Source organism: Penaeus chinensis, chromosome 6 (genome assembly GCF_019202785.1).
Source record: "Penaeus chinensis breed Huanghai No. 1 chromosome 6, ASM1920278v2, whole genome shotgun sequence".
NCBI lineage: Eukaryota > Metazoa > Arthropoda > Malacostraca > Decapoda > Penaeidae > Penaeus > Penaeus chinensis.
In genome coordinates this window covers 26,809,068-26,824,067 of record NC_061824.1, presented here as the reverse complement: position 1 = coordinate 26,824,067, position 15,000 = coordinate 26,809,068, and the positions used below count along the sequence as shown (strand labels likewise).

Sequence of the window (15,000 nt, the reverse complement as noted above, 5' to 3'; positions counted from 1 at the left end):
TCTGCATTTAAACGAACACATTCCTCTTCCTTGGACTTCAGTTCTTCCTTCAGATCTGTAATTTGACTCTGTAACTCATCAATTCCTCCTACTGTAGCATCACCATCACTGTTTGCTGTCTGTTTGCAAATCATTATGGAATCTGTGAATTTCTGCTTTGTTTCATTCAGTTCAGTTTGCACCTTTGTTAATTCCTTGGTCATGTCCGAGATCATGTCTGCCTTCGTCTGTCCTTCCTTCTTAAAGTGCTGCACAATATCATCCATTTCAATGTCAAGTCTTGTGCACTCATGCTCCTTTTCTTTTAATGACTCTTCCTTCTTTTGCAGTTCCCTCTGAAGGCTATGAAGCTGTTCTTTACAGTGCTGCAGGTCTTCCTCAGTCTTCATCAACTTCATGGAGAGTTCATGCTGAGCATTGTGTCCTTGGTCTCCCTTCTCTTCTTGTTCAGTTCTGTACAAGTTAATTTCTTCTTTTAATCTTTTTACTTCAGTTTCCGTCCTTCTTAGTTGTATAAATGCATCTGCATGTTCTGAATCAAGTTTTGCACATTCCTTTTCTTTTACCTCCAGTGCATTTTCTTTCTCTAATAATTCCTTCTTCAATATCTGAATCTGTTCCTTGAAGTTCTGCAGTTCATCTTCAGTCTGTGAAAGTTTTTGAACAACTTCTTCATGTTGTGACATATATTCAGTAATTTCTCTTTTATATCCCCTAATCTCTTCTTCATATTCAGCCTGAAGGATTGCAAGGTTTTTCTCAGTGTTCCTCAGTTTCTCAGGTAAATCTTCTAAACTTTTCATGTTACTTTGCTCTTGCAGTTCTCTCTCAAGTTTGCAATATTTATCTCTTAGTCCTTCCAATTCTCGTAGCTTATCAAGCATCTCCTGATTCTTTTCATGAAGAGACAGTATTGTTTTCTCAGCTTCCCTGATACTTGACTCTTTGCAATCAATTTCTGTTACCAAATTTTGCAACTGTTCTTCTTTCTCTGATCTATCTGTCTCATATTTTTGCAGTTGCATATCCTTTTCTGAGGTTTCTGTCTCATATTTCTCAATTATCCTCACCAACTCTTCAATCTGTGTATTATTTGACTCCAACTGGTCATCCAGTGCCTTCCCTTGAGCACGTAAGTCTGTGATTTCTTCTTCAAGCTTCAGTTTTTCTTCTTCTAAAAGACAGATGGCTGCCTTTTGTTTTCCTAATTCTTCCTCCTTTGAAGTTAAACAGCTGCTGAAGCTTTCTAGGTCTTCCTCCAAATTCTCTATCTTGCTGTTCAACTGATCCTCAGTGCACTTTGCCAGATCTAAAAGTTCAGTCTTCTCATCTGATGCTTTTGTTGCCTGTGCCAATTTTTCATGCACATCATTCAGTTCAGCATTAATTTCATCCAACTTAACTTCAGATTCCGAAAGCTTCTTGTACAGGTTTTCTTTTTCAAAGAGATGACAGGATATTTCTTCTTCCAATTTCTCAACCTTGTGCTTATAATCTATCTTTAGCTCAGAAAGGCTATTTTCCAAAACCAGAACTTTCTGTTGAAGGCCATCTGCCTCAGTGAGTGAATCTCTTTTATGCTCTGCCACTTCCTTTTCCAGCTGGCTGTATCTTTCTTTGACTTCCTTGAACTCTTTCAATTCCTCTGCCATATCTTCATTGCTCTTCTGCAGGCTCAGAATCTCTTTCTCAATATTACAGATATGAGAGTCCTTGCCCTCTACCTCTTTGGAAATATTGCACAGATGCTCTTCTTTTTCTGATATTTCATTTTCATACTTCTCAATAATTCCTACCAACTTCTCCACTTCTTCCCCTTTAGAATTTTCTTCTTGAGATTTGAGACTCAGAATATCATTCTGGAGTTTTTCCTGTTCAGATTCCAGCTTTGATATGATGTTGTTCTTCTCATTTACCTTATCTTCATAAGCCCCCAGCTTCTCTCTAGTTACCATCAAATTTTCAGTTAAAGTTTCCAAATCATTTTTCAAAGTATGTTGCTCAGACCGCAAAGTCTCTACAATGTCCTCTTTAGTTTTGATGGCTTCTGCCATATTCTTCCTGTCCTCACACACTTCGTTATGGAGTTTATTTAAATGTTCAACCTCTGCTTGAAGTTCTTTCACTTGACTGGACATATCTGATTCAGCTGAATCTAGGTAAAGCTGGAATTCCCTTTCCTTATTTTGTAGGCTTTGATGGCTCTCTTCCAGCTCTGAGGTGAGGCGCTGAACTTTGTGATCTTTAGCATCAAGTGCCATTACCATGTTTGTGCGCTCCTCATTGTGTTGAGCGATTACAGTTTCAAGCTCCTGTATCTTCTCATCCCTGTTATTTAGATTTTCAATGTAAGAGGAAACCTCCAGTTCATGTTCAGTGTTTAAGGTCTCCAATGCCTCCTCCTTCTTTGAGAGAATAATCCTAAGGTTTTCCATGCTATCCTGCAGTTGTTTATGTTCTTTGACCTTCATGATGTACTCTTCTTTTAGCTGCTTCAGTTCATCAAGTTTGTCACCTAAAATAGAATGGTCAACTCTGTCAAGAGTCTTCTCAGTCTCAGTCTTAATGGAAGCATTATGTAATTCTTGAAGCATGTTCCTTTCACTTATCTCTCTGATTTCTTGCTTTTCTGCTTCTGCTGTAACCAGAAGTTCCTTCTGATGTTCCATAGATTTCTTCATCTCTTCTAGTTGTTCAGCTTTGTCTGTAAGAGCAGTTTCATGACTAGCAATAATGTTCTTAAGTTCTTGAATTCTGTTTTCTGTTTCTATAGAACTGTCTGAATTCTCTTTCTCCATGATCTGATATTTACTTGTCATTTCATCAGATTTATTTTGCTCTTCTAACAGCTGCTTCTCTAGGTCACTAACTGTAGTCTTGAGTGTATTACATTCAGCAACAAGATTCTGAACCTCTAGTTCTTTACTTGCTAGTGTTTTCCTCATTTCCACAACATGGGAATTAGCTGACTCAAGTTCTTTCAGTTTCTCCTCTAGTGCCTCTTCTTTATCTGAAAAGTTGGTGATGAACATTTCCATTTCACTATCCTTTTCTGCTATAATTTCTGAAATCTTATTGTCAAAATCTGATTCTTGCTTCTCTGCTTGGCATTCTAGAATAACTATCTTCTCTTTGGAAATGGTAAGCTCCCTTTTAAGATGATCTATAGACTCCTCACATACAACTGTTGATTTAAGTTCTTCTATTTTCTTACCAGTTTCTTCTAGTTCTTCAGACTTTTCTCGTAATTCTTTCCTCAGTTCTTGATTAGATGCAATTAATTCCTTGATGCTCATAATTTCCCCAGAATCCAACTGACAGTCTTCCTCAAAGGAAAGTATCTTTTTCCTAGCTTCTTCCAACTCTGTGGCCTTATCCTCTAATTTCTTTCTTAGTTCTTCTATAGTGTTTCTGGTCTCCTTAACATTCTGATATTCTGGTTCTTCATCACCAAACATATCTTCACTCAATTTGTCTGCATCATCCATTTTACAGCTTTCATTTACAATGTGCTCTTCACTTTCTATTTGAGGTGTTGCCACTGCTGCTTCTGCTTCTGTGGATGCTGTGTATTTCTTCAGTTCCTCTTCTAGTCTTTTATTTTCATTCTGAAGATACTCCATCTGTTCTTGAGCCTTATGGAGATCTTGACTGTTATCTATATGCTCTCCCTCAAGAGGATCTGTTGTTTTCTCTGAAATATTATCCTCATTCGCCTCTACTTTCTTCATGCTGTCATTTATTGTTTGTTCCAGATTTTCATTTTCCTCCTGCATTAGTTTTAACTCTGCTTCAAGATCAGATTTATCATGTTTCAAAGAATTAACCTGCCAGCGGAGACTGTGGCATTCCTCCGATATTATCCTGCTATCAGAAAGTTCCTCTTCATTTGATTTCAAACTGGCTTTTAAAACCTCTTTTTCTTTCATAATACCTTGCAGTTCAATTTCTACCTGCTCTTTTGCCTTCTGAGACTCTGACCTTTGAAGCTCTAGCTGTTTTACTTGCTCACTGAGGTTAATATTTTCTTGTTCAAGCAGCTGTAACTGATGCTTCAGCTGACTGATTTCCTGAATGGATGAGTCAGTCCCAAGATTCAAAATGGAGGTTTCAAAGGTCTCATCACAAATATTCATAGTCATATTCATCCCAACTTGATGTAATTCATCAGCTAGAGACTGTGGAGAACTGGAACAATTATGGACTTCCCTTTTTTTACCATGAATTTCTGATAGCTGTTTTACTTGATCCAAAAGTGCACTATTTTCTCTATTAAGCATGTCTAATTGTTGCTTGAGTTTTTGTACTTCTAGCTGTGAGGAATCATTTTCAAGGTTGAGAATAGAGGTTTCAAATGTCTCATTGCAAAGAGTCATGTTCATGCCAGCGTCCTTTAGTTCATCAGCAAGACTAAGTGTGGCAGCCTGTAATGAGTCCTTTCCTATTCTAGATTCTTTCTTCAACCTAGCCTCAAACTCAGCACGTTCTTCCTTTAATCTAGCCTCATACTCTGCTTGTACCTGCTCTTTAACTTCTTGAACTGCTTTATCTATTTCTTGTGCAACATTATCATCATAAGATTCATGAGTATGTACTGACTGAGCATAACCTTTGGAACTGGTATGGGTGAAAGGAGCATGAGAATAGGCAATGTAGTCTGCACAAAGTGCCTCTGCCATTTTCCATGAATTGATCTGTGATTCTATTTCAGCAATAATCTGAAAAAATAATGCATGCAATTAATCTTACAACATGGCAATTAATATTTTTTTAATCCTAAAAAGCAGGGCTATCAATTAAAAATATCTCTGAATCTAAAAAGACCATGATAAGAGATGCGAGGGTTTTTCTGAGGGTCACTTTAAAGTCTTAATTAAAAAAGAAGAGAGAGAGAGAGAGAGAGAGAGAGAGAGAGAGAGAGAGAGAGAGAGAGAGAGAGAGAGAGAGAGAGAGAGAGAGAGAGAGAGAGAGAGAGAGAGAGAGAGAGAGAGAGAGAGAGAGAGAGAGAGAGAGAGAGAGAGAGAGGGAAAAAAAAAAAAAAAAAAAAAAAGAAGAAACAAGCAAGCAAGCAAATAAGTAAAAGTTTGTATTTTGTTGTTACTTCTTTTATTTCCTATTTCCTATTTACTAAAATTCATTGTTGGTAATATAAACCTTTATAAATAAAATAATGTAAGCTCATAAACATCTATAAATATAGCTAATATACAACTGGTAGGATTTATTACAACGTCTTAACACATTTTATGGTTACTAGTCCATGTTAAGACTACATTTAGGGTTGCAACCAAAAAAGGTTGTGAAACAGTGCTCTAAACCTTAAATCTCTAATAGCTTCTCACCTGAGAATGATACTGTTGTTTATGTAAAGCATCCTCTTTTATATGATCTTCAAATTTCTGTTGTTGCACTTGCTGTTGCTGCTCTTGTGCAAGAAGTGACTCCTGCAGAGCTAACAGCTGCTGTTTGATGATAATGAAGTCTTGCATTTGGAAGAAAGGTTCATCCATGGAGCTAACAGAACCTCTGTTAGGAGTTGAGGGTAGCATTATGGATTCTTCTAACACCTGTAGAGTCTCAGATAACTTTCGAGAGATTTCAGATGACACTGTAGTACATTCTGCTTGTGTTGCATTAAGTAGCTGCAGAGGCTTACAGGTTGTATTACTTGCAGCTGCACTGTCACGCAAATTCTCAATCTGTAAATTAGATTTGGTATAAAAGAAAAATATTAGAATAAAAAAGGCAAAAATGATTTACAGAAAAATAGTACTATACCTACAACACTGAACTTGATGCTCATAAGAAAGCACATTTGAAATTAACTTTCCTGAAGTCCACAAATGCTTTAAGAATTAAGAACTTTCTTGCACTTCAGTAAATAATAATATCTCGCACATGTCCAAAAGAATTCCTCCACTAAAGCAGCAAGAATAATATATAAGTTAATTTTGCTTTAGGTTATATTAAACTTTCTTTGCCAATAAAATAAACAGTACAAGCATATTAATATAAAGTCAATTTAGATTCACTACCTCTTCTTCCAGCTCACGAATCCTTGTGGCAGTTCCCTGGGATTCTCGCTCTTCTAGCTGCATCTGGAGTGCATTGGCAGTCTCCTGTAGATGCAGGTTCTTCTGTTCTTTACTCTCTAGCTCCGACTGCACTCTCAGGAGTTCACTCTCCAAGGTTTCAATGCGAGAGACTTGTTCATCTAGTTCTCTTAGCTTATCCATCAAGATCATCATCTGTGAAAAGGGTGATTTGAAGGTTTCTCCATTTTATTTACTGTTTAACTGTTTTATCACCATTATAAGTAAATATGTCACTAGAACACTTGACCACTAAAGCAAAGTCTCTACCTCTTGGAGCTTCAAGTTCTGTTCATCAGCCAATTGCTGAGTGGCTTGTTGCTCTTGCTGTGATGCCTCCAGTTGTTGTTTCAGTTCAGCATTACTTGATTTCAGCCTTGAAACCAGGGCAAAAACAATTGGTGAAGTCAGGATATGGCTAAGTATATGAAGACCAATGAAAACAGACTAATTCAAAAATTTTCCTGGATTTACTTAAACTTTAATGTGAGTATTAATTTTGAACTTGGCAACCTATTCTTCAGTTTGACTACTGACCATTTAAACTAAATTTCAGTTGGTTAAAATAATACAGCAAGCCATGAAATAAAGTTTCACCGAAGTACTGATGTTGCTTAATAGGACACTTTAAATTTTGTTATAAAGCAATGTCCTCACCTTTCTGAATTTCTGTAATTCAGATATTCAATACTTACATGCAGGCACAAAATGAGAATCAAGTAATCATCATCATCATCATCATAAAAAAAAAAAAAAAAAAAAAAAAAAAAAAAAAAAAAAAAAAAAAAAAAAAAAATATATAAATGTATATATATAAATATATATATATAAATATATATATATATATATAAATATATATATATATATATATAAATATATATATATAAATATATATATATAAATATATATATAAATATATATATATAAATATAAATATATATATAAATATATATATATATATATATATAAATATATATATATATATATATATATATATATATATATATAAATATATATATATATAAATATACATATATAAATATATATAAATATATATATATAAATATATATATAAATATATATATATAAATATATATATATAAATATATATAAATATATATATATATATATATATATATATATATATATATATATTTTAGGATAGGGTCTTCTCATTGACCACACCCGCAAATGACTATGTATATGATTAGACCTCATCCAGAATGAGTACAGATTTTGCCATGATATGGCAATATCCTTGCAAAACTTACTCTTGGATTTCTGCTTGATTCTCACGAAGCTCATTTAGTTCCTTCTCCAGTTGAGAAACATGCATACTCCTTCTTCGAACTACATCCACAGTGGTGCTTTCATGGTTAGCTAGCTCTTCCCAAGCAGCCTAGAAAGATCAATAACCATATTAAAAACTCTCCTATCTATATCATTTAATTTTGATTTTATTTTTCTCTACCCAGATTGAATTATTATCAGAAAACAATACTCACCTCCAAACTCCTCCTTAAATCACTCTCTTTGCCTTTCTGCTTTTCCAGTGCCAACTCCATCACCATGTCAAAGTCTTGCTTTTCATTCTTAAACTGTTTTATGCTTCTGTCTTTTTCCTCCTGGTAATGACAAAAAGTGAAAAATGTAAAGGAAATCTGGTATAAAAGTTAGATTTACAATGCACAAGAAAAGCTTTAGTTTCATAACACCAGAACAAGAATAAACATTACAAAAAAGGAGATATTACAAAGATAGACTTCTTACTAGAGCAAAATATTGAAAAGAAGACAATGGTTTACCCAAAGAAAAGGGAAAAATAATACTGCAATTAAATAAAACCAAAAAGCTTGTTAAGAAGCTTTAAAAATAAGTAGTGATATGGAACCCTTAAGGCATCGGACTTTGAAGTACAAAGAAAAAAAATCTATTCCAAAGAATCACATCACATTCTTGTGCTAACATAAATTTTGAAAATTTCAACTTGAAAGACCAAACACTTCCCCCCCCACCCTTTTCTTTTCTTTTTAATCAAGGGTTTAGACTACCCCTTAAGTTATATTACCTTTAAATCAATCATAACTGAGATACATTAATATATAAAAAGCCAATTCCTTACCAATGATTTCTTCAACAGTATGTTTTCCTCTTGCAAATTGAAGAGTTCTGTCTCATATCCACATCTTCTTTCATTTTCCTCCATGAGTTCCTGATACTGTTCTTGCAAACTGGCCAAATCCTGGCTCTTCTGACACAAAGCTCGGTTGGCATCCAGTAAGAGAGTTTCAGAGTCTTTCAAAGAATGCTTTAGAGAAGATATTTCTTTAGCCTGAGAGTCGAGCTGTTGGATAAATTTGTAATAAAAAACTTTTAGAAGTCTTATATTAATAAAATTAGAAATAATTGGCACAATAAATTATTTTTATTGCAAAATATATAGTTCAACTCGCTATTTGTTATTTTCAATGAAGCCTACAATATTAGATGAATAACATCACAACTATGAAAACAAAAAATTAAAAGACAACAAAAGCAAGTGTAGCAAAGGTCCAAGATCTCCTACAAAGAAAATTCAAAATCTCTCACTTTGGTGTTATCAATAGGTCCATCAGCCACTTTCAACTGGAAACTCTCTTCCAGCAACTGCAGCTCCACCTTTTGAAAGTCTCGAAGTTCACTAAGTTCTGCCTGCCACTCCTGCAACCACTCGTTCTGCTCCTCCAACTTTAGTTTCAGTTCTGTATTTCTTGCTCTCAATACATGAGCTGGAGTTCCTGGTGAACCAGGAGGGATACCTGCACCTTTCTTTGGCGTACTTGGATATGGAGAGCGCAGCAGGCTAGAAAATATAGTTATTATAAATAAAACCAAGAAAAAAAATTCTGTATAAAATGCTTGTATTATATGAGATATAATGTATTCTTACATGTTGCTCAAATTGTAACAACTGAATGGCTCACCACCTCATAATTTGTCTTGAGTTGCAAAGTGCCTTCTTAAACTCATAAGCAAGTGATTACATTTCAAAAGATCTAATTCCAAACCTGATTGACCAATAAAGTTCTACTTTGCATAATATAACCTGACCTTGTTCTTGTACACAGTTCTATTTTCCACATATTTTCAATGTGTATTTCTGATCCTTCCAAAATTATGTCAATGTAATACTGGCAAAATTAATGAGAAAGAATGTGGTGTTCTCTGTCCTTGAAGTTAACTTGACAGGGAACAAAGAAATTAATGATCACTTGTTTTTATAAATGATTCCTCAAACTCACTTTATTTTTGGCAGCAAACTCTCTTCAGTCTGACACTCAGCATCAATGAAACTTGGTGGGAGATTGAAATCAAACTGGACTCTTCTCTTCCTCTTTGAACCCAAAATTTCTGGGGTATTGAAGCTGTTCTCCAGTTTTCCTAATTTTGACTGTTCAGCCATATCCATGCTGAAACTATGGTCATCTTTTCCAAAACCTAGAATATAGAAACAAATATGTATCTCCAAATCTTTTACTAAATTGTGATTATGTAACTAAATTATCAAAAAGGAAATTTGCTTTTATTTTCAAATTTTTACATATTTCTTTTCAAAAGGTAACAATTTCATGTGGGATACAAGGATATTTTATCCAAATATTTTTTTCTTAATATATGTATTAGAATGCGTGGCTAAATAATTTTCCAGTTACCGTATTTGTATTCAGGAATACAAATACAGTAATATAAAATACAAATTAAAGACATGGTGCTTTAGATAAAAATAAAAAAAAGTTGAGAAACAAATGTTAATTTATTAAATACTATCAAGCATTTACTATACTACAATACTTTTGTAACAAAACTTACCATCAGATGCAGATGAGCAGTTGAGGGGCGGGCTTTGAGAAGAATTGGAAGACTCTTCGGCAAGCGTTCCCAAATCTTTCCAAGGTGGCAATTCCGGCCGCACAAATTCATGATCTAGATTCAGGGGCTCGATCCTCAGTGGAGCCATACTCCTCCTCATGGCTCTGGATGCTGCTGGGGCTGCCCATGTCTCACGGCGGAGCCTTTTCTTCTTGTCCTTGATTTAATCATACAACATTCAGTCTAAAAATGCTACTACTTACTGATATGACTTTTTATTGTCACCATTGCAGTTTTTTGTTTTTGTTTTTTTGATGTCCACTTCTGAGTGGCTGATGTCATTCAGGCTACACTGCCATATATGATTCAAGACAGAGCTGAAAACCACTGCACCTGCCAATTAAATACTAGGCATTTAGTAATAATTAAAAAATATATTTGTAATGCCATGATTTGCAAGTAAGATAACTGCCAGAGTAATAAGGAGAGTAATCTAAGCATTTTTCTCATTATTCTCATCATCCAAAACAATAAAATAAAAATAGTTATATTTTTTCACAGTAATGAAGAACACAATGATGCCCATACTCTGGCCAAGATCTGAATTGTCAAGACATTCTTGACATGTTCCCAATAGTTGACATCAGATCAACAAGTTAGCAACCTGAAACCAGTCTCATTCACACTTTTAACCCAATGCCACAAGGAAAATGCTGTGCTCATTTTACAATTTTTTGTGAAATGTCTCAGTACCAAGATGGCTCTGCAAGTGCTTAGCCACAAAAGAGTCAATTAGTACACCTTGTGACCTTACCTGATTTCACCTTTCCTTGAATTTGCAGGAAAAACTATGCTATCAGCATTGATGGTGTTATATATATTATAGACACAATTTCTATGTTATTAACATTAGTAACAGAAATATACGATAACATAAAATATTTTTAAAAATCAAGGAAATGGGTAAACAGGTAGTATTCATAACTGGCTCATTTGTGACTAAATATAAGTAAAACCATCTATGTGTAAAAACAATTAATGAAGTAAACTCCCAGTAGGTATGTACATGCCATGCCTGTCAGTTTTGGGTTAAAACTCCAATTCTCATACTTACAATGATCTTCTTATCCGTTTCCTTTGGGAGGCTAGATACTACTAACATAGTTTTTAGCTCTGTCACTTTGGCCTGAAGATCTTCATTCTTGCGGGACTGCTCATCCAACATCTCACGCACCTGGTGTCATGAACAACCAGTTCTTAGTAATTTTTATAAAACGTGTCTATCTTACAGTATATTACATCAACAAAACTGCTAAATTCTAATCCTGCATTTTTCTCACCTGTTCAACTTCTTGTGCTTTATCAGTATTGCGTTCTTTTTCAAGAGACTCCTTTAACTTCTTAATCTGTTTTGCATATCTCTTCAGCAGAGCGGCCTCAGACAAAACTTCATTCACAATAGGCTTATTTTTTATCGATTTGGCTCTTGATGCAAACCTAAAGAAAGTAAAAAAAATACAAAATCTAGAATGTTCCTGTTGGTTATTCTGATTTCTTAACACTACACATCCTAAAAGTCATTAATTAACCTTAATTAATAGTCAAAGAGATACTGATAGTGAACTGAGTACAAATATATATGTACAGCAAAATCAATATTTTTTAGTAACCGAGTAAAAGCTGCAATGACTTAATTTGAAAACAATATTATACTACAAAGAATGTCAGGTATTGACAGACAGATATGGTACACATTACCTTAAAGTAGAATGTGTTTGGTCTACAGCTGCTGGAGTAACTGTGCATATAATAGCAGTCTTGGCATTTCCTCCTAATGACAGCTGTAGAATTCGTGTCAGCTTAGAGTCACGGAAATTTACATACTGCCTGGATAGTAAAAAGAGAGAGAGAAAAAAATTAGTGTATATAAACAAATATAAATACACAAAAGTAAATAACCAATATAAAAGGCCTAACTAGCAGGGAAAACTCCTCATTCTAATTTTTCTCTTTCAATACCCATACAAAACACATCTATATACACATATACATGTTTACATTGATGTGACTTTTCACCATATTTAGATACCATGAATGCATCCATACTTTTGACCATTTCTTTTACACACACACAAAAATATATTACATGCTCACATATAGCAAAATGTTGATGTTTAAAAGAGAAAACCTACTTCCTCCTTTGGTCTTCAATAGATTTATATCACTCATGATAAAATTCTGCATAAAATCTTAACACAAACATTTATCACTCTCTAATTCACCTACAATCAACCCCTTACAGATAGAATATCTGACATATAACCTTCACTCTTATACCACTGAACATATTCACATATATCTGGACCACTATCTTATTACTCTAATCTAAAATACAATAAGATCTAATACTCACTCTCCATCACTCAATTGTGAAATGACCCGTCCAAGCATGAAGAGGGACCTGTTGATAAAGCCTCCCTCTTTAAGCCTTTCCCCAGTGGCGCCAGTCTGGGATGCATTCTCTGAACCAGCAAGATCAACCAGATTTAGCTGAGAGACAACTACAGCTGAATCACTGCCATCACCTTCAGTGCGTTCTCGTGACTCTAAAATCTGTAGAAAGGAGAGTCACATGATTGATTGTCATTGGGGAGTCTGTTTGGAATCTTTCTATTACTTTCAAGATGTATGAAGTACTAAATGTCTTAAATATGAATTATGTATAATACAATTCATGTTGCATATATAATTAAACCTTATAATTTTTAAAAACAGGAAAAGAAAAACTTCCCCAACTCTATAAGCAGATCTGCAAATATCATACATAAAATAGTCTGTGCTTTAATACAATTTACAAATGAACAATTTTCTTACAATACGGAATATGGTGTGTGATCTTGAGCTACGTTCATTCATGTTTGTATTTCCAACATGGCGATTCTTGTCTCCTTTTCTCATCAAGGCTAACAACTGTAACAAATGGATTATATAAACATATTATACATGAACACATCATAAAACAGGACAGCCCAACTTCATTTTATAAGTGGCTAATGAGGCTTGCAATAATTTGCTAATATTTACCATAATATAAAAGGCATATTAATTTTTCACTAAAGACTATCAAAATTCAGCTATACAATAAAATCTAATAATAGGGTCAAATATGACAATAAAAGTCCTAAGGAAAAAAGGCCTCGCACTTACACTTTCTTCACAGTTTACACATTCTTCCTTTAAGTCAGCAACATATACATTGCCTGAAATATCTTCTCGTACACTCAAGCTTTTGCCACGAGATTCACGTGAGGCAAGCAAATCTGTGATGTTCTCATTGTAGATTTCCATGAACGAGACCCTGCAAAAATAATGATTACCATTCTCAAGATTTTGATGATATTACATATACTAAAAACATCACATAACTATTCCAGGAAGTTCACGATCAGAAGCAATTTATTTGTTATTTAATTCTAAAAAGACACCAGACAAACCTGATCAAATACTCCCGGTCAGGTGTGTTCTCAATTGAATTGAAAATGTTTTGGATTGCCATTGGGATGATACCGGGGAGGTCACGGTTTCCCATCATGGTGAAGGTCTTTCCTATAAGTGAAAACATAGTTATTCACATGTCACGTCATCTGAATCTGATTGAGAAATAAGTCAGTATCATGGATATATATTCTAAGACTCTTCAAAAGACTTCCAGAAAAAAACACTCCATACCTGATGATGTTTGTCCATAAGCAAAAATGGTTCCATTGAAGCCAGCCAGAGCTGACTCCACAATAGGCTCTGCCACTTTAAAGTATATGTCTGCATTGTTGTAATCTGAGCTATAGACTCGATCTGAAACATGAAAATACTTTCCCTTATAAATCTATTACCAGTCTGTGAAGCTATATATACAAACTATATATGGAGACAAACGTTTAAATACCAATATCTCACAAAATCAAAACTTACCAAATTTGTATGGAACACACAAAGGCTTTTGTGTTAATGGGTCAATTTGGGTGAGGGTGTCGTCTGTACCCGTCTGCCATTGGATGGTTGATGAGTCAGACACCTCTCTCGTAATGAGTGGTCTCACTCGCACAGCCACAAGAATGTTGTCTGACATGGTGACTGCAACAACGCAATCTTAGTCAATACCTGAAAAGATTTTTTTAAATTTTGTAAATCTTATTGGTCCAGCTGCAACAATCTTGCCTTAGGACAACACAAATATTTCCTCCTGAGCAAACCTTTTCCATTATTCAAGCTTGAATTTATCTTACCATATCTATTAAGATTTTTGGGAATAAAAAATACTTGTTACATTAAAACAAACTATAATTTATGAGTCTTATTCTAAAGGACTGTATCCACCAGAGGCAGAGCTAACAAGCCTCTACTACATATGCTTGACAAGACTGAGCTTGGACTAGTTTCTGGTTTAACAAGGTCATCTACAAATTCTATCCAGCCAGAATATACATGATGGAGGTTTATGATCCAATTGCTGGAAAGCCAAAACACAGAGGTTATGACAAGAATTTGTATCACTGTGGGTGCTTCAGTGAGGAGTAAATGTGGGCTTACCTTCAATTTCTGCTAATTGTTTTCTATTGCTTATATCATTGCTGTGTGTGTTTTCAAAGGATATTACCCTAGTTTTCCTAAATCTCAGTCCATTCCTCAGGATTTACCATTTCGTTAGGGAATTTGTTTTTATGTCTTTGAATCTCTACACAGACAATGCCAAGACAATTAATTCAAATCAAAGCAGAAAATAATCAAGACACTTGACACAAATTCCTCAAATCTAACTAACCAGAATAAACTCTGGAAATCACTATCAACCTATAACGCAGAGAAACCAAGAAAACTGTCTTCAATTTACGCTAAACATGAGACTATTCAAATTCCTCTTACATCATAACATTCAAATTTAAATATGGCCCATCTTTTTTTTTTTCTATTACTAACCTCAAATCTAGTCACAGTCGTCTTTCATGGTTCACGAACATCTCTTCAAAACAAATTTCACGATCGATATATAAAAGCTAATTAG

General features: G+C 34.5%; 1 protein-coding gene across 1 annotated transcript in view; it reads right to left on the bottom strand.

Moving 5' to 3' along the window:
- Positions 1 to 15,000, bottom strand: part of LOC125026418 (centromere-associated protein E-like) — a 21,118-nt gene that overhangs the window by 5,857 nt on the left and 261 nt on the right. Inside the window, exons 2-20 of the mRNA XM_047614860.1 lie at positions 13,911 to 14,099; positions 13,671 to 13,793; positions 13,436 to 13,547; positions 13,149 to 13,299; positions 12,816 to 12,911; positions 12,355 to 12,554; positions 11,700 to 11,828; positions 11,282 to 11,438; positions 11,056 to 11,175; positions 9,942 to 10,158; positions 9,374 to 9,569; positions 8,682 to 8,934; positions 8,215 to 8,436; positions 7,598 to 7,717; positions 7,364 to 7,491; positions 6,363 to 6,468; positions 6,036 to 6,248; positions 5,343 to 5,699; positions 1 to 4,718 (exon numbers count right to left, since the gene is read on the bottom strand). The exon at positions 1 to 4,718 is cut by the window's left edge and continues 1,140 nt beyond it. Coding sequence (XP_047470816.1) covers positions 1 to 4,718; positions 5,343 to 5,699; positions 6,036 to 6,248; positions 6,363 to 6,468; positions 7,364 to 7,491; positions 7,598 to 7,717; positions 8,215 to 8,436; positions 8,682 to 8,934; positions 9,374 to 9,569; positions 9,942 to 10,158; positions 11,056 to 11,175; positions 11,282 to 11,438; positions 11,700 to 11,828; positions 12,355 to 12,554; positions 12,816 to 12,911; positions 13,149 to 13,299; positions 13,436 to 13,547; positions 13,671 to 13,793; positions 13,911 to 14,067 — 7,775 coding nt within the window. The 5' untranslated portion in view covers positions 14,068 to 14,099. The remainder of the gene's footprint in view (positions 4,719 to 5,342; positions 5,700 to 6,035; positions 6,249 to 6,362; positions 6,469 to 7,363; positions 7,492 to 7,597; positions 7,718 to 8,214; positions 8,437 to 8,681; positions 8,935 to 9,373; positions 9,570 to 9,941; positions 10,159 to 11,055; positions 11,176 to 11,281; positions 11,439 to 11,699; positions 11,829 to 12,354; positions 12,555 to 12,815; positions 12,912 to 13,148; positions 13,300 to 13,435; positions 13,548 to 13,670; positions 13,794 to 13,910; positions 14,100 to 15,000) is intronic.